Here is an 18,793-nt window from a genome sequence, read left to right as displayed (position 1 = left end):
TCGAGATAATACAAAGGACAAATTTCAGAGAAACGAAGTTTCTTAAAACAGATTTCAGTTTGTTTTAAGATGCCCATCAAGTGATGAATGGATAAACAAAATGTGGTCTAGCCATCCCATGGAATACTAGTCAGCCATAAAAAGGAGTGGCGTCCTGATGGATCCTACACCGTGACTGAACCCCGAAAACCTGCCGACTGAGAGCAGCCAGACACAACAGGTCACATGTCGTATGCATGACACGTATGTGTCACATTTATAGAAAATGTCCGGGAGAGGCAATCCATGGAGACAGAACGCAGGTAGCTGGCTGCTGGCTGCCAGGGGCTGGGAGGAGGCGAAGTGGAGAGCAAACTGCTTCTAGGTGTCAGCTTTCCTTTGGAACGAGGACAGTGAATCAGAATTCCACAGAGGTGGTGGTTGTATCATATCGTGATTAGACTAAATGCCACTGAAGTGTTCACTTTGAAGTAACTAATTTTCTGTTGTGTCAGTTTTGCCTCAGTGTTTATAAACTGAAAAAAAAAATCACTTAGAAAAGAAAACATAATCTTCTTGACCGTTACATCCATTAAATAATACGATATTTTAAATTTTAGAAAATGAACAACATAACACCCAGCGATGAGCTTTCACGGGTCTGCGTCTGGCGTGGGTCTCCCGCAGCCACGGCCAGTGGATGCCGCCCAGTGACCCAGCTGACTGCCTCCTCTGTGCTTATCTCTGTCGTAGAAATGGAGAAAACCCGATGCCAGCTGGAGAGAGAACACATCCTTGGGGCAGCGGGGCTGACGGACCCACAGCGGCACGGCCTGTTTGTTCCTGAGTGTGACGAGCACGGGCACTACGTGCCCACCCAGTGCCACGGCAGCATGGGCCAGTGCTGGTGCGTGGATCGCGACGGCCGTGAGCTGGAGGGCACCAGGACCAGGCCCGGGATGAGGCCCCCCTGTAAGTCGGAGAGCAGTGCGGCGCTGGGCTTGGGTCTGAGAAGGGCCTCGGGGACCAGAGTCCCGCTGCCCGTGAGCATCCCTGGGGGCCTTGCCCAGGACACAGGTGACACGTTCTGTCTGCCCTGAATCCTGCACCTCTCCACTAGCCCGGACCCATTCCCTCCCTTCCTGTCTGCCCTCTGCACCCCTCTTCTCTGTCTCCCTCATCATGCCCCCCACTCCATCCATCTCTCTGTCCCCCCACCCTTTCCTCATACCTGTTCTCTTCCTCTCTGTGCACACCTGTGTGTACAAATGCCGGTGGGACCGGCTGCAGGCATACTGCGTTGGTAGCAGGGGGTATGTGTACTGTGGGTCCCCCAGGGCACACTCCCTGCTGTGGCCGCCTGGCCTCCCAACAGCTGCGGGCTGGGATGTGCAGGCTTGGAAGAGGCCAACCGAAGGCCTTCCCTGGGAGGTGCGGGGCCGGGAGTGGGGGGAGCATGAGGCCGGCCGTCTGTGCTGCTCGGGACCCAGTCTGCCTCCACCTCCGTTTCCTCAGTCCCCAGAACCTCGCAGGACAGACGAACAAGTGCAGGGCAGGGCGAGGAGCTCCGTGAGAGAGGAGGGGCCCCATAGACCCAGAGGCTGACGGCGGCAGTGGGCTAACTGTGGCAGAGCAGTATGTTACCGAGCAGAGGCAAAGGTAGCAGCTCCGGGGAGGCTGGCGTTGAGGAGGCCGATTGTGTCAGCAGGTGCAGGCTGAGAGGTCGGAGAGAGGAAGGGGCACCAAGGGAAGGGTGGCGCGTGCCCAGCAGGGGGTCTGGGGTTGATCCTGAGGGCAGCCGGGAGCCCAGGGAGGGTCTTGAGCAGGCATCAATGTGACCAGGTTCGGGTTTTAGAGGTACCGCTGGCTGATGGGTAGAAACGGAGCTGGAGTGACAGGCCCCAGCAGGTGCCTAACAGGCGAGGGAACTACCAGCTTTGCTGGCAGTGAGTTTGGAGAGGAGGGCTGGATTCCGGACATAGTAAAGAAGTCAGCCAGCCTGGTTTGTGTCACGGACTGGGTACAATGGGCAAGACAGGCAGGCAGGAGAAAGAAGTGGAAATGGCCCCAGCGAGGACCAGGTCCAGCTCTCTCTCTTCAGAGAGCCGGAGACAGAGCCCCAGAAGAGCCATGACTTGTCCATTCCGGGCCCCCTCCCCCTGCAACGCCGGCTGCCTGTCCGTTCTCAGAACATTTGCTCGTCGGGGGAGCCAGAGAGTGGTGCCAGGCATCAGGGTCGGAGTTCAGGAGGCTAGGCTGAACCTGGGGGAGAATGAGCCCCTAACCATCCTTCTGTTCCTGAAGGGGCAGGAGGGGCATGTGCCCACTCGTCGGGTTGGGTCTGTGAGTCACCCGCCCCGTGGGACAGGGCGTGTAGGGCAGGTTTGCTTTGAGAGCCCCTCCAGCCTTGGGAAGCTCAGCACCTTCCCCTGGAGGGTGAACTCCGTGGGGGCAGGGATTTTGGGGGGCCTGTTCTTGCTGTCGTTTTGGTTCACTGTGGCAGCCCGTGTCCAAAGCAGGGCAGGAATGGTTACATTATTTCTGTTTCTAGTAAGGGGAAGCCTAAGCCGTTGTTGTTGTTGTTGTTGTTGTTTTTCACGTGACCTCTAATACTGAACCCATGCCTTGCCTTATCGTATTCACATATGCCCTTTGTGGTCTTTCTGCTCCTTGTGCTTTTAGATGTACAATGGGCATTGTGTGGCCGTGCAGTTTGTGGTGCCGTGAAGGAGGCATGACCCCGTGTGTGCGTGCGTGCGTGCACCCACACACATGCATTGGTGTGTGCTTTCCTGCTGCACGGAGGCCTTGCTCATTGACCTCTCCTGCCACCCAGGTCTGAGTACCGTGGCTCCCCCGATTCACCATGGACCCTCCGTTCCTACCGCCGTGATCCCCCTGCCCCCTGGGACCCACTTACTCTTTGCTCAGACTGGAAAGATCGAGCGCCTCCCCCTGGAAGGAAGCACCATGCAGAAGACAGAAGCCAAAACGATGCTCCACGCTCCGGTGAGTGCCGGCTAATTGCACTTGGGGACAGCTTCTGCTTCGGTGACCGGAAAATCAAGCAGGGGGTAGTTAGTTAGGGGCTTGGCCTCTGGACTCGGGAGCCTCTTGATTTGCGTGTGACCCCAGGTGTCCATCTCTGGATGGGGCCACCGTATCCTCGAGCTGCCTGTGGAGCTCCAGGAGGGGAAGGGAGCAGAAGCAGGAAGGCCTTGCAGAGACCACTGTGGTGTCTGACCCCTTGGGTGGGGGCATCACACGAGTTAGGAGTCCAGTTTGTGTGATCTCCCAGGTCTGACCTTGCCATTCCTGCTAAATTAGTATAGTGGCTCATGTTTGGCAGACCATCAACTCTAGATCCTTATATCTGCCCTGAGGCAATAACAGGCTTTAGCTTTGAGCTTTGCAAAGTGTCAGAGATGCATTTTGTGAGTTAGGGATTTTTATCTGTTAAAGGTTGGACACTTTATTTTTTTTTTTAGGATTTTATTTTTATTTATTTATTTTTTTAAGATTTTATTTATTTATTTGACAGAGAGACAGCCAGCCAGATAGGGAACACAAGCAGGGGGAGTGAGAGAGGAAGAAGCAGGCCTCCAGAGGAGGAGCCCGGTGTGGGGCCTGATCCCATAACGCTGGGATCACGCCCTGAGCCGAAGGCAGACGCCCAACGACTACGCTACCCAGGCGCCCCAGGATTTTATTTTTTTAATATTTGCAAGAGAGAGAGAATGAGCACAAGGGGGGTTGGGGAGGGGAAGGGGCAGAGGGAGAAGCAGGCTCCCTGCTGAGCAAGGAGCCCAATGTGGGGCTCGATCCCAGGACCCTGAGATCATGACCTGAGCTGAAGGCAGACACTTAACCAACTGAACTACCTAGGCTCCCCGAGGTTGGACGCTGGACACTTCTGAAAAGCCGTTCATTGTCATCTGCAATCCTGACCCCCCTCAGCAAGAAACCAGACCTGAGACTTGGGGGCTTCTGGCACAATTCGGTCAGGGTTGCCAGGGCAGAGGGGGACCCTCAGGTCCCCTAAGGAGTGAAGAGGTTTTTCAAAATCTCTTGTCATTAGCCTTGATTGGATTCATGTTCTTCCCCCACATGAAACCCTCTGATGGGTTCTCCCTTCACCCAGAATAAAATCCTGTTCTTCCCATGGCCCCCAGCCACTTCTCCCACCCCATTCCCTGTCACCGCGCCCCCCCCCCAACCAGCTTCAGCCATCTGGCCTTCTGGCTGGTCCTCAACACACCACACATACCCACATCTCAGGGCCTTTGCACCTGCTGCCCCCTTGCCTGGAGTCCTCGCCCTCCCAGACACTTGTGTACTCCCTGCCTCACCTCTGTTGGCACATCACCTCTCTGGGAAGCCTGTCCTGGCTGCCGTGTCCACACTGCTCTCATCTCCTTATCCTGCTTTGTCTTGACCGTAGCACTGCTCGATACATCGTATATCAACATATATGTTCTGTATCTGATGTGTGTGTTCCCGCTAAGAACGTAAGCACACAAGACCAGCAACTGTCCCTCTCTTTCACGGAGGTATGTGTTTCGCAGTGGTGTTCCCAGAGCCAGAGCAGTGCTTGGCGCTCAAAAATGATTTGCTGAATGAGTAACTGATCTTTGTGTTCTTCTGTTGCCTCACTGAAACCTAGATTCTTCCTTTGTGTCCTCTGGGGCACGCGCTCTCGTAGCGGGAGTGGGCTGAGCTCCCTGTGACAGTCATTGTCCCCCAAAATGAAGGGTGGAGCCCAAGTGTCAAGTGGAACTGTGAAAGATTGAGGTGGGATAGGTGGAGGGGAGGGCGCTGGAAACAACAGGGTTAATATTCACTGTGTTCTTTTAATGTATTTGTTTTTTGTGTAGTTTTACCATTTTACCCGCTTCGCCATGATGGTGCAGCCATCACCACCATCCACTCATCATCCCAACAGAAACCCTGTGCCCATTAAATAATAACTCCATCCTTCCCCAGGGCAACCATGAGTCTACTTTCTGTCTCTATGGACTTGACTCCTCTCGGGTCCCTCATGCTTCGGAATCCTATGGCTTACTTCGCAGAATGTCCTCAAGATCCATCCGTGTTATAGCAGGTGTCAGAATCTCCTTCCTTCTTAAGCTGACTAATATTTCGTGGTGTAGATTTAGCACATTTTGTTTTGCATTCATCCATCGAGGGACCCTTGGGTTGTTTCCACCCATTGGCTATGGTGACTAATGCTGCTGTGAACATGGGTGTGCACAGACCTGCTCGAGGCCCTGCTTTCACTCTTTTTGAACGTAAACCAGGCCTGGAAATTTCTGAATCATATGGTAATTCTGCAGATTTTTTTTTTTTTTTTTTTTTTTTGAGAAACTGCCGTACTGTTTTCCTTAGTAGCCGGGACATTTTCCATTTCTGCCAGCACAGTATAAAGATTCCAGTTTCTCTACCTTCTTGTCAACACTATCTCCTGGTTTTCAGTAGTAGCCATCCCAATATGTGTGAAGTGGTGTCTCATTGTGGTTTTGATTTGTGTTTCTCTAATGAGCGATATTCACATCTTCTCATGCATTTATGGACCATTTGTGTATCTTCTTTGGAAAAATGTCTACTCAGAGCCTTTGCCCATTTTGTAATTGGCTTGTTTGTTGTTACTAAGTTGTAGAAGTTCTTTCTATAGTCACTTTGCATTTCCATAGATATTTTAGAGTAAGCTTGTTTCCACCAAAGGGGGAAAAGGCCTGCTGGCATTTTGATATAGATGTCATTGAATCTTTAACTCTATTTAGGAAAAATTGAGAGCTTAGCAATATTAAATCTTACAGTCTATTAGACTAACTTGTCTCTTCATTTACTTATGTTTTATGGTATTCAGTATAGAATCTTGCACATTTAGAAATATTTGTTCTTAAATACTTTGTTTTTGGTGCTGTTATAAACATTACTGTTTTAAAACTTTTATTTTTTGCTACTAGGTAGAAATACCTTTTTATATTGACCTTGTACCCTGCAGCCTTGGACTGGATTCAGTTGGTAGTTACAATAGTTTTATAGATTCCCCAGGATTTTCTACATAAACAAACATTGTCTTAGAGTAGTTTTACCTCTTTCTTTCCAATATTTCTATCTTTTTAAATAAAGATTTTATTTATTTATTTGAGAGAGACAATGTGCACACATGAATGAGAGAGAGAGAGTGCGCGCACACACGAGCAGGGGGCGGAGCAGAGGGAGAAGCAGGCTTCCTGCTGAGCAGGGAACCTGACCCGGGACTCAGTCCCAGGACCTGGAGATCATGACCTGAGCCGAAGGCAGACACTTAACCAACTGAGCCACCCAGGCGCCCTATTTGTGACTTTTTTAAAAATGATCTTTAGGTAGGTAAAGATTTCTTAGATGATAAATAAAAAGCATTAGTCATAAGAGAAACAACAATAAATTGAACTTAATAAATATTTTAAACTTTTACTTTTGAAAAACACCATTAAGAAAATGAAAACAAAAACAAACAAGAAAAAAAGAGAGAAAACAAACGACATAATGAGTGGAAATCTATATACACATACATACACACACTTATATATGTATATGACAAAAGATTTTTATCTTAACTACATAAAGAACTCCTACAACTCAATAATAAGCAATTTTAAGTAGACTAAAGACTTGAAGACACTTCATTTAAAAAGGTGTCCGTGGGCGCCTGGGTGGCTCAGTCGGTTCGGTGTCTGCCTTCAGCTCAGGTCATGATCCCAGGGTCCTGGAATTGAGCCCCACATCAGGCTCCCTGCAGTGGAGAGCCTGCTTCTCCCTCTCCTGCCCCTCCTGCTTGTGCTTGCTCTCTTCCTCCCTGTCTCTCTCACGCCTCTCTCCATCAGATAAATAAATAAAATCTTAAAAGAAAAAAAAAGGGCGTCCAGATGCCTGTGCGCCCATGAAAGATTCCCACCATCACTGGTCACTTGGATGCTAGTGAGTGGGCCACTCTTATGCTGTCTGTACTTCCAGGATAAAGTCATCATTGGACTGGCCTTCGACTGTGTGGACAAGATGGTTTACTGGACCGACATCAGTGAGCCTTCCATTGGGAGAGCCAGTCTGCATGGTGGAGAGCCAACCACCATCATTCGACAAGGTAGGCGAGCAAATACCACTCTTCCTTCTTGGTTTGGCTTCTGGCAGCCCAAGTGGCTCTTGGGGGAGAGCAGAGGGGTGGAGTGTATGGTTGCATACAGGACATAGTGATTTGAGTGGGACTGGGCTCTTGGCCTCAACACCACCCTTTCCAGCCTTCTCTGAAAAGTCCTCCAAGGACTCATCATTAAATCATGAACATCTTAGCTGGGCATTGTTGCTAGCCTAAGAAGAATAAAATTAAAGCAAGTTAAGTGCCCATGCCTTTCTCTAAAAGCTTATCTAGGAAGTTTTAATGAGCAGTAAGGGCCGAACTCAGTCGTCCACTTTGGTGTTGAGCCTAAAATTGATTCTTAGAATGTCTGCCCTACTGTGTGCTCCATTAGGGGGGTGCATCATAAAGTGGGGAGGATTACAAGCATATTGGCAAATACTATCCCTGATAGTTGTCTGTTCCCAAGACAGTTTTCAAGCCAAAGTTGTCACTTTAAGCTGTGGCATCATGGTGGGTGGGGGGCGTCCTTTTCTACCTTACCCGCACTGGCTCTTGCTCAAGCTGCTTGTGACAGAGTACAGCAAAGCAGCCTGAACTTTCATAGACATTCCTCAATTGTTAGTTGGCATTACCGATCATGAAGTGCATAACACTTTGGCACAGCCTCCCTTCAACATTTAACCTCGATTCCTTAAGTCATAGAAGTCGATTTAAGTCAAGGACTCTGTGCGTTATGTGATGCCTACATTCAACAAGTCGTGACTATTTTATATGGATATGTTTTATCAAGATTAAGGCCCCAAGGGCCTGTATAAATTCCCCTTTACCGACAAGGTCAAATGTTACATGTTGCTAAGTCAGTAACTCATCAGCTGACTTGCAGATATTTTCGATCAAAAGACATTGTTGTGCCGGTGATAGGTCTTGTATAAAATCATCTTGCTTCCTCGGCAAAACTCTCAGATCAAAGCTACACCTTCAAAATGTATGAGCTTCGTTTGGTATTTCTTTCGACTGGGGCTGAATATCGCTTTTCCAATTTCCACTTTAATGGTTCCATAACAATTGATATTCTGGAAGGGTCCGTGTGCCTGTGCCTGTGGAACAGCCTGTGCAGAAGGTTTTTTTTTTCTTCTTCCTTGTCTCCTTCACAAAAGGTGATGCAGCAGGAGCAGGAATCAAGCTGAGCTTGAGTTAAGTATGTTTAGCTTTGGACATAGACCCCGCATCCTTTTCTAGAAGCCAAGGTGCTACTTAAATAATGTCTGCCAGTTTGCATGGTTTGGCTTAATGAGCAGAATTTTGAAAATGCCATTTTGCATCTCTCTCTCTGTTAAAAATGTTGTTGCTGTTATATATGGTTTGACTTCCAAACCCAGTGGAAGAGGGGAGCAGGTCACCACTGCTATTTCCTGTTGCTTCTGGAACTGATAATCATCCAAGAAGGCTTTCCGCTCAGTCAGAAACATTCCAGGCAGAAGTCCACTTTGAAAACACAGAATGAAACTAGAATGTGATCTTTGTAGAGGGAAGATCACCAGGGGTAAATTTTCTTCTATTTAAAATGAGAGAAAGAATCTTCCATTCCAGTCTTCGTCATGGTACAGGTTGGTGCTTCCCTAGTGAGTGAAGGGGGGGTGGGGAGCTCTTCTTTATTTCATGTGGTCCAAATGCTAAGCATCTCTCTCTTTCCTTGAGTGAAACTCCTAAGCAAATAGCTTTAATAAATATCATAATCTGTTTCCTCTTGACATAAGCAGTATGGAAAATACCACCTTGCTGTCTTCCCTTCTTGCCCTGACTGCACAGTAAAGGGTGAGGTTTTCCAGACCTTTCTTTGGTGTGATAGTTCAAAAAGAAAGTATTTTCCTGGTTGGAAAAGGAGGTTTGATTGCTCTTGGGTTCAAAGTCGGGACCAGAGCTGTTTAGAAGGAGACAGAATGACACGGAGTTTCTGGATGCCCCTGGATGACTTTTGAAATAGTGCCATTGAATAGCCTTTCCCCCGACTTTTCTGTCTGTGTGTCTGAGTGGCTCATGTCACTGGCAGAGGTTGTGCTCATACCAGATATACCCCGGAATGGTTTATTCTGGTTTTGTCTGAAAGACAGAAGAGGTCTTCGGAGGTCAGGCTCCCTGCCCCTTCTCCCCTAGGGATGTGGGAAATATTTTAATACTTCACAAATCTCTACTTCTGGTTTGAGTAATAAAAACCTTATTCAAAGGCTGTTTTTCATTCTTTATAAACTTCCTCTGGCAGGGGTCCTTTCCGGGGGGCGGGGCTTTGGTGTGTCCAGCATCCACAGTCAAGGTCATATTAGGAGTCTAGTGAAGGCTGATACAAGAGAGCAGAGGCTGTAAACCGCTTACACACTGACGAAAAAACACAGTGTGGGGATGATTTCCTCAAACCTGGGATCCCTTGGGTAGGGTAGCTTCATCCTTGGCCTTTTCCCTTCCTGGCTTCCAGCCATACTAAGTGACCTTTAGCTCTGGAATCAGTAAGATTAGGAAAGAATCCTAAGTGACCGATAAAACCCTGGTAGGGATCTAATGTTTAATTTGCTTTTATTTGTAGTCAGGGAATCATTGCAGTCTTGAACTTGTGGTTAGGTCAGGTGGGCACTGAAGGCTCATGTTGCATTCGGCTTACCCTGTGGCAACCCCTGGCTTGAACACCAGTCACTTACAACCTACTAAGGACTCTGGGAGTGTTACTTGTGATCACTGACACCCCCTCTTTGCACTTCTAATACTTGTATAAAAGTAATAACAGCAGGGGCGCCTGGGTGGCACAGTGGTTAAGCGTCTGCCTTCGGCTCGGGGCGTGATCCCAGCGTTCTGGGATCGAGCCCCGCATCAGGCTCCTGCACTGGGAGCCTGCTTCTTCCTCTCCCACTCCTCCACTTGTGTTCCCTCTCTCGCCGGCTGTCTCTATCTCTGTCGAATAAATAAATAAAATCTTTAAAAAAAAAAAAAAGTAATAACAGCAGTGATTTCTTGGTACTACTTCTCTGAGATGATCCTTTTCCCCCAATAACTAATGAATAAGGCAAATCCATTCATTCCATTCCCATCTTAGGATCTTCCTATGCCTCCCCTTTGCTCGTGGGCTAAGCTGTAAGCTCCTTAACATGGGCGTCCTAACTTCATTGCTGGCCGCTCTCCCATCCTCATGAACTCCAGCCATCCAAAATGATGCAGAGTTCACTTCAAGCCATGTCCTCTCTTCCTTTATACTTATGTGCTGGTCCCACTACCTGGCATCCCTCATCCAGGGTCTTTGCCTGACAAACTCCTGCTGGTCCTTTGGGAGCTAGCTTCACAAGATGTCACCTCCCCTAGAAATCCTTCCTGGGTCTCCCCAGGCTAAGTCCAATGTCCACCTCCGTGTTCCCATAAAACCAGAACTCAGTCGGAATTGTGATTACTTGCAAGCTCCTGGAAGCTGGGACCACAGCTTACACGTGATTATGGGCTTGGTTCCCAATATGGTGCACAGGGTAGATGTCCACCAAGTGAATGAGTGACATTTTTTAATTCATCACTTTGAGTGTTGGTTAACTTATAAGCAACAAGCATTCCACATTCCCATTTGTTTCCCCGAAGTGCAAGGGTTGAACACCATGTGAAATAACACAGAGTAATCAGAAAACCCTAAACCCAGAAGTGTCCTATGTTTGGGTCTAGATCTTGGAAGTCCAGAAGGCATCGCCCTTGACCATCTTGGCCGCAACATTTTCTGGACTGATTCTCACTTGGATCGAATAGAAGTTGCAAGGCTGGATGGCACCCAGCGCCGGGTGCTGTTTGAGACCGATTTGGTGAATCCCAGAGGCATCGTAACGGACTCCGTGCGAGGGTGTGTAAATCTGGGTGTGCGTCTATTCCGTGTGCAACTGCTCTTTTATATATTCTCAAGCACTAGGCTCTAACTCCGGCATTGCTCTCCCGAAATGAATGTGTCACGGGATGAACAGGTCTCGGTGGGTGGCTTAGAGACACGCACAGTGGAATGCCAGCACATTTATCCCAATTCCCCGTGACCATGGACTTGATCCCATGTTCCACTTTTTTTTAATAATAATTTTTTATTATGTTATGTTAGTCACCATACAGTATATCCTTAGTTTTTGATGTAGTGTTCCATGATTCATTGTTTGCATATAACACCATGCAATATATGCCCTCCTTAATACCCATCACCGGCCTATCCCAGTTCCCCACCCCCCTCCCATGTTCCACTTTTAAATCTTTTAGGAATGGACTCTGTAAGTCGACAGCTCAGAAACTGGTTATTTCCATTTGAGTTGAATGCGGATCAACACCTGTGTTGTATCATTTCAACCCCAGAAGGGTATCCGAGGAGCATAAGTACCCCCGGGGCTCAGGCCAACACACCATGGACACTTGGAAGACCCCTTCCTGGGTTTTGTCATCACATCAGTGCTTTCTCTCTTTTTCCCTACAACAGGCTCTGAATCTTACACACCAGGCCCTCAGCACTTTCACACTTTGATCCCTTCCCTGTGAGGTCACATCCCTAATTTTGTGGCCCCGTGGCCACCTCCCTGATGGCAGATGCTCTGCGCCCCTGTGTAGGGACAGCAGACAGGGATTCCCACGTGTTTGTCTCATTGCGGTGTTCTGTTTTGTGCTGTCTTTTTGAACCGCTTTAGCAAGATAGAAGATGTCAGTTATGTTTAAGGGAAGTGAATTCACAGTAACAGGGTCATCAAATTGAAACAAAGAACCAAATCTAAGTCTCTTTGCAAAGGAGAACATGTCTTATCGCCTCCAGACCCATTTTAGCCGTTCTGTGTTTGAACGCCTGCTAATGTCTTCATCGTGGGTTTTTTGAAAGTTGTTTTCATAAACTTCTTCTCATCCAGCTTCGTTATTACTCTTTCTCTCTCCCTTCCTTTTCCTCCTCCAGGAACCTTTATTGGACCGACTGGAACAGAGATAGCCCCAAAATTGAAACTTCCTACATGGACGGCACAAACCGGAGGGTTCTCGTGCAGGACGACCTGGGCTTGCCCAACGGGCTGACATTTGATGCCTACTCGTCTCAGCTCTGCTGGGTGGATGCAGGTGACAGAAAGCCCCAGGCCTGACTCCTGCGGTTGGAGCAGTGCTTTTTTTTTTCTTTAAACCAAACATTTATCCTTACCCACTATGGGCTAGTCTCTGGGGAAGAGGGCGTGAGATAGCTCTTTTACTTTCCCGCACAAAAAGAGCTGCCCATCTTTGCTCTGAAACATATTGTTTCTCTAGGTTTAACCCTCACTGTCCAGGGTGAGTTCTCGATTAGCTCAGTCAGGGGTCAGCAGCCCGTAGCCCATGGGCCACATCCAGCCAGCCACCTGCTTTGGTACCACCTCGGTCTTATAAATGGTTTTTACATTTTTAAATGTTACATTTTAAGAGGTTACATAAATGCCTCCAGGATGTCCTCAATTTTGCCTCTTGGCCCACAAAAGCTAAATTAATTACCATCTGGCCCTTGGAGAAAGTGTGCTGACCCCTAGAGCCTGTCCTCGTCCTAGTATTATCTATCTATTATGCAATTCATGACTTACATTCCTCTAGCTCGCGTCGGTCCCCAAGGGCTCAGGCAGGACTTGGAGCCAAGGAAGAGAAAGGCGTGCAGTCCTGCTGTGAGCCCCTGCCCTGGGGTGTCCCTCCGGTGAGGGGTGTGGGCGGGATGCTCCATCGGGGAGCACGGTCAGTCATCTGTCAAGTGTCTGTGGAGCACCTGCCCTGTCCCCAATACTGTCAGCTGCCACGGGGGGTGTAGGGAGTGCATCTTGCCTCTGGGGTAAGGGCTCTGAATGCAGGGAGGGAGGGAGGGAGGGAGGGCCTGGGAGGCTTCAGGGGTTAGGGACTTGAGCCAGAGCTGGAGGACGTCGTCATTCCAACTAAGTCCCCAGCTGCTCCGGGAATGGGTGGAGCAAGGAACGGCCCCTCTGCTCTGGTCCACGTTGGAACCAGGTGTGGGTCCCCCAGCGGAGGTGGGGGTTGACCAGTGAGGGGGCAAGGCAGAGGAGAGAGAAAGCTTTCCACTGTTGAAGAGCAGGTCACGTGTGTTCTCCAGGATCTGTCATCGTCGCGCTGACTTCTCTCACCCTTGCCCTCGTTACTCGTCTTGACACAAAGGGGCCGTTTCTTGTGTGCACAATGAATGCCTTGTTTTCGCTCCGCACAGGCACCAATCGGGTGGAGTGTCTGAAGCCCGGGCAGTCCGGCAGACGCAAGGTTCTCGAAGGGCTCCAGTACCCTTTCGCTGTCACCAGCTACGGGAAGCATCTGTATTACACGGACTGGAAGACGTACGTCAGCGGGGGCCGGGGAGCCTGCCCTGCCACCCTGTCTCTGGGAGCTAAGCCCTCCCCGCGTGGCCCCTTGGCTTGACCTTCCAGTGTCCAGAGATGCCCGCCCTCTGCCTCACCCTTCTGGTTGTCAGGAGAGGAGGGTCAAGAAGAGTGAGGGCCGAGGATGCCTGGGCAGCAGGAGCTGCCGTTTGTCACCGGGATGCTCCTGGACGGGCACCCACTTGGACTTCTGGAGCGTGTCTGTTCTCTCCCCAGGAGCTGGCCCGGGGTCCCTTGGCGGGTGGGCTCCAGGCCCACACCATGCCCCTACTTCATTATGCTTTTTTTTTTTTTTTTTTAAGATTTGTATTTATTAATTTGACATAGACAGCCAACGAGAGAGGGAACACAAGCAGGGGGAGTGGGAGAGGAAGAAGCAGGCTCATAGCGGAGGAGCCTGATGCGGGTCTCGATCCCAGAACGCCGGGATCACGCCCTGAGCCGAAGGCAGATGCTTAACGACTGTGCCACCCAGGCGCCCCTTCATTACACTTCTTAAGCTGCAGTATTCTCACAGCCCCTTCTTGACCACCCCTGCCTGCACAAAGGGTCAGACCGAGCAGGCGGCTGTGGCCGGGGGCATCTGGATAGAAAGTCGCTTTCTCAGCTTGGAATTTAGAGCTGAGGGGAGAGATTAGCTAATCTTTGTCCTTTTTGAAGAAGCCAGAGAAACGCAGGCGTGTCCCTCCACAGGAGGAGGGAGGGATGGCTAAGAAGGCAGGCCAGTGTGTCTCGACGTGGCCTCCAGTTTGTCCCCAAAACTGCAGAAGAGGCTGCCCTGTAGACAGAGGGTTGGGGCCATCAGATGGGTCTTTACCCTCTGCCCTTTGGTGTTCTGTAGGAATTCCGTGATTGCTGTAGATCTTGCCATTTCCAAAGAGACGGATACCTTCCACCCCCACAAGCAGACCCGGCTATATGGTGTCACCACGGCCCTGTCTCAGTGTCCCCAAGGTAACTCACCTGTGCTCTTACTGTTCCGGGGCTGGGGGTGCCCTGAGGCTCCAAGCCCACATCCTGGCTGCTACCTGTCTGGCCTCTCGCAGCCCTGATCACGTGGCAGGTGAGACACAGTCCCTTCCATCACGGGTCTTCATTATTTAGAGGGTGAGTCACGTGGAAAACATCAGGGGATGAGTTGGAGATTGTGGACAGGGTGAGGGAAAGCACTGAATCTTGGGCTGGCTCTAGAAGGATGTGGTCTTCAGGTTCCAAATAGGAACATCCGTGTTACAGTCTCTGCTGCTTTAAAAGTCCATCCATGTGGCCTCACAGCCACAATAGTAATTGCTGCTCCTAATAATCACGAACGGGGATGTGGTGCTTACCGGGAGCTGGGTACCTCACCTGCATCGACCCAGCGTTCTCTGCTGTGTGCTCATTGGGTCACTAATCCTCATAGCAACCCCACGAGGCAGGTACTCTGCTTGTGCCCATTTTATAAATAAGGAAAATTGAAGCCATTGGCCCAGAGTGCCACAGCTCCCAGTGGCACGGCTGGGGGTGAGCTAGGCAGCCCGGCTCCAGAATCTGCTCTCTCCAAACTCACCCTCCTTGGCTTCCCAACTCCCCCCAGTCCAGTGTGAAGCCGAGGGACAAGCTAGACAGAGAGCCCTTTGTGCTTGAAAAGCCCAGCTCTGTGTCCTAATCAAAGCTAGAAAATCCTCCCTGAGTCCCGTTCAGTAGCTTTGATGGCAAATCTGCACAGTCCCCAACTCAGGAATTGGGAAACGACGTTTTTGCCCACCTGGCAAATCCTTAGTGATGAGGATTCCCTATTCCTCGAGCACCCACGTGCTTGGTCCCCTGGAAACCAAAAAGGGGGCTCATCTGGAGGCTACTCTCTTGGGGGCGGTTGAACTGATTTCTGCCTTTTTCAGGTCACAACTATTGCTCAGTGAACAATGGTGGCTGCACCCACCTCTGCTTGGCCACCCCTGGAAGCAGGACCTGCCGTTGCCCTGACAACACGCTGGGAGTTGACTGTATAGAGCGGAAATGAAGACAGGAGTGCCTCATTCCCTCTGCAAGTATTCAGCAGCACCCTACTTGAAAGGGTCCAGACTGAAAACTATCTGACCTGGTGGCCACCATGCCCAGGTCCTACCCAGCCTGAGCCCCAACAGTGTTCCCCTCACTGTTCCCCAAAACATATGCCCTGGGTTTCCAGAATGGGAAAGCCTCTTCCCCTACACCCCGACGGAACCCCCCTACCCCCAAGGGAGGATTGTATGCACATCTCAGTGCTCTGGAACCTTTCCCCAACTTAGCACCCCAGTGGTGAGCAGAGCCTCCCCAGGCCTGAGCTGCCCCCTCCCCCTGTGGCCTTATGAGCTCAGCCTCACTCCGATGCACCTGCCATCCTGTTTTCTCCCTGACACACCAGCCAGGGCCACCTAGGCAAGGCTGTGAATGAAGGAGGGAGTTAACTCTCCCCCTCTTTTCTCTTGGTGCTTTGATTTCCCTCCTCATCTTCGTAGCTGCTTCCCCCTGAGTTCTGTACCACCTGCCTCCTGCCCAAGGCCCCCATCACAGTGAGCAAGCCTTGCCCTTCGTTGAAAACGCACTCTGTCTTAGGGCCGTGTGGATACTTGTGGGCGATGAGGAGCAGCCCCTCCCAGATCAGTTACTGGCATTTCAGCAGTAGCCTCTGGTAGGTAAAGCCTTCAATCAAAAGAGTGTCCAGTGGTAGGAATTCAAAGTGTAGAGTCAGGTGTTTGAGAATGAAGATTTTTCAGAAGTGCCTTAAGTTACACCAGTGGTGACCAAAGTATTCCTCTTTGCACAAAGCACCCGGATCCCAGCATCTGGTCTCTTGAGTGGCCTCGCTTCACAGTTGGCAGTGATGTCCCACCTCCCTCACGTCAGGCATAGCTGGGGGCTGGTACCAGCGATGACCCCCCTACAGTCCCTCACCTCCCTCCCCCACTGGTGAGAGCCGACGTACAGTCAACATGAGCTTATTTCTCCTTTGTCTCTCCCTCTGCGCATGGCCCTTGCTGGCTGTCTTCTCATCAAAGAGGGCCGGACTGAGTATTTATACTACTGACCCAGACCCTTGATTGCTCACTGGTGTAATTAAAGAGACCATTGCCACCTGTCATGTTTCTGTGTTCAGAAACATCTCCAGGCCAGACGAGTAGTTACCTAGTGTTACCTTTTACCAGCTGCTTCCCAGAGTTGCAAAACAATAAGAATTTTGGATTGAAAGGTGAGCATAAGGAGTTGGAGTCAGGAAAGGTTAGGGTAAGGGAGTAGAGAAGGCTCAGCAGAAAGTCTCACAAAGAGATTGGTCAAGAGGAAAGGGTAGAGAAGGGTATTTAACAATAGCAATGAGAAAAGCTCTTTAATAATCCCAAAGAGAAAATGGTACCTTTCGCCAAAGAACACTTACACTTGAGGACATGGAAGAATTTGCTTGTTTTTCTCCTTGGGGAAGAGATCCTTCCTCTTACCTGCAAACCTCAGTGAGCTCATTCCTCCCTGTCCCCCCTCCCCCACCCCCTCCCCTGCTGTACCTCGTCCCCAAGTTACCCTCATCTGCTTCAGCATCCCAGTGGCACCTGGATCAGGAAAGAGCCTTTCCCTGAATAATTGGACTGTTTTGAGAGCCAGATATACTCCCAAGAATCACACGATTTGGGGAACACATAGGTCTTTTATCCAGCCCAGCCCCCTGAATTAGTTTCACTTTTTTTTATATTTATCATTCCATATCAAGCCCTCTATATCAAATGTCTGTCATGATTTTGTATAGTTTTTATAGCTGTTTTCATTTTACTAGGTTCATTCTAAAAGTTTCAAATGGTCAATTCTTAAACTGTGGAACCCTCTGAAGGTGCTTATTAACTGTTCCCCAGATTTATACAAGTATTGGATAATTCCTTGAGTTTACAGCTGTACAACTCTCAGTGCAGAAAATTAAACAGTTTTTTTGTTAAAAAAGTCTTTATCTTGTTTGAATGAAGAAATTTCCTGTTGGGGGCTGATTTGCCCTGAGATGATAGCCATTTAATAATCCAAGTATAAAATTACCGTATCTAGCAATTCCACTTCGAAGTATACACCCAAAGGAATTGAAAGCAGGGGCTCAAACAGATACTTGTCCACCAGTGTTCATAGCAGCATTTTCTCAGGAACCAAAGGTAGAAACAGCCCAAATGCCCGACAGAAGAAAGGATGAGTAAGGTGTGTTGTAGGACTACAGCCGAACGTTCGTTCAGCCATAAAAAGAAGTTCCAGCACGTTACAACATGGACGAAACTTGAAGTCATTATGCTAAGTGAAATAAGCCAGACACAAAGGAACAAATAATATATGATTCCACATACATGAGGTCCCTCAATTAGGCAAATTCACAGAGACTGAAGGTAGACTAGATGTCACCAGGGCTGGGGGCAAGGGGAATGGAGAGTTCTCACTTAATGGCTTCAGAGTTTTTATTTAGGGCCATGAAAGAGTTTGGGATGTAAATAGTAGTGATGGTTGCACATCGGGAGTGTACTCAGTGCCACTGAATTGCACGCTCAAAAATGGTTAAGATGGCAAACTTTGTTATATATATAGTCTAACACAACTTTTTTTTTTTTAAAGATTTTATTTATTTATTCGACAGAGATAGAGACGGCCAGTGAGAGAGGGAACACAAGCAGGGGGAGTGGGAGAGGAAGAAGCAGGCTCATAGCGGAGGAGCCTGATGTGGGGCTCGATCCCATAATGCCGGGATCACGCCCTGAGCCGAAGGCAGACGCTTAACCGCTGTGCCACCCAGGTGCCCCTACACAACTTTTAAAAATTAAGAATGTAATATACCAAAATCTGTTAAATGTGCACTTTAAATAAGTGAATTGTATGGCATGTGAGTTACAGCTCAAAATAGTTTATTTTTTTTAAAACATCACTGTAATTAAAAAAAGAAAAAAAGCTTGTGATGGAAGATTGGCAAAACGCTGATCACTGTAGTAGTCGGCTACACCCTAAAGATTCCAAGATTCTAGTCTAAGTATTCCTGTGAAAGGACTTTGCAGATTGAATTAAAGTTATTAGCTACCTTAAAACAGGGAGATTCTTTACCCTGGACAATGCAGGTGGGCCCTGACAGCCAGAAGAGGAAGGCAGAAGAATCAACTAAGGCAAAAACATAAAGCAGGCAAGATGAGGCTGAAGGGTAGGAAGGTCTCAGTGGTCATCGGTGTCTTCAGAATGGAGACAGGCAGTTATGAGCCAAGGAGCAAGGTCACCTCTACAAGCTCAGAACAATCCCGGCCAACAATCAGCAAACTGGGACCTCAGTCCTACAAACGCAAGGAACCAGGTCCTG

General features: G+C 49.2%; 1 protein-coding gene across 1 annotated transcript in view; it reads left to right on the top strand.

Moving 5' to 3' along the window:
- NID1 (nidogen 1) overlaps window positions 1–17,418 on the top strand; it is an 84,829-nt gene extending 67,411 nt beyond the window's left edge. Inside the window, exons 13-20 of the mRNA XM_045783720.2 lie at window positions 733–951; window positions 2,816–2,988; window positions 6,979–7,105; window positions 10,790–10,961; window positions 12,036–12,193; window positions 13,308–13,431; window positions 14,315–14,427; window positions 15,354–17,418. Of these exons, the coding sequence (XP_045639676.2) occupies window positions 733–951; window positions 2,816–2,988; window positions 6,979–7,105; window positions 10,790–10,961; window positions 12,036–12,193; window positions 13,308–13,431; window positions 14,315–14,427; window positions 15,354–15,475 (1,208 nt within the window). The 3' untranslated portion in view covers window positions 15,476–17,418. The remainder of the gene's footprint in view (window positions 1–732; window positions 952–2,815; window positions 2,989–6,978; window positions 7,106–10,789; window positions 10,962–12,035; window positions 12,194–13,307; window positions 13,432–14,314; window positions 14,428–15,353) is intronic.
- The last annotated feature ends 1,375 nt before the right edge of the window (window positions 17,419–18,793 follow it).

The sequence above is a fragment of the Ursus americanus genome, chromosome 6, assembly GCF_024610735.1.
Source record: "Ursus americanus isolate L20-20 chromosome 6, mUrsAme1.1.p, whole genome shotgun sequence".
Taxonomy (NCBI): Eukaryota; Metazoa; Chordata; class Mammalia; order Carnivora; family Ursidae; genus Ursus; species Ursus americanus.
The sequence above is the reverse complement of the archived record's forward strand: the minus strand, read 5'-3'. Positions and strand labels throughout refer to the sequence as shown.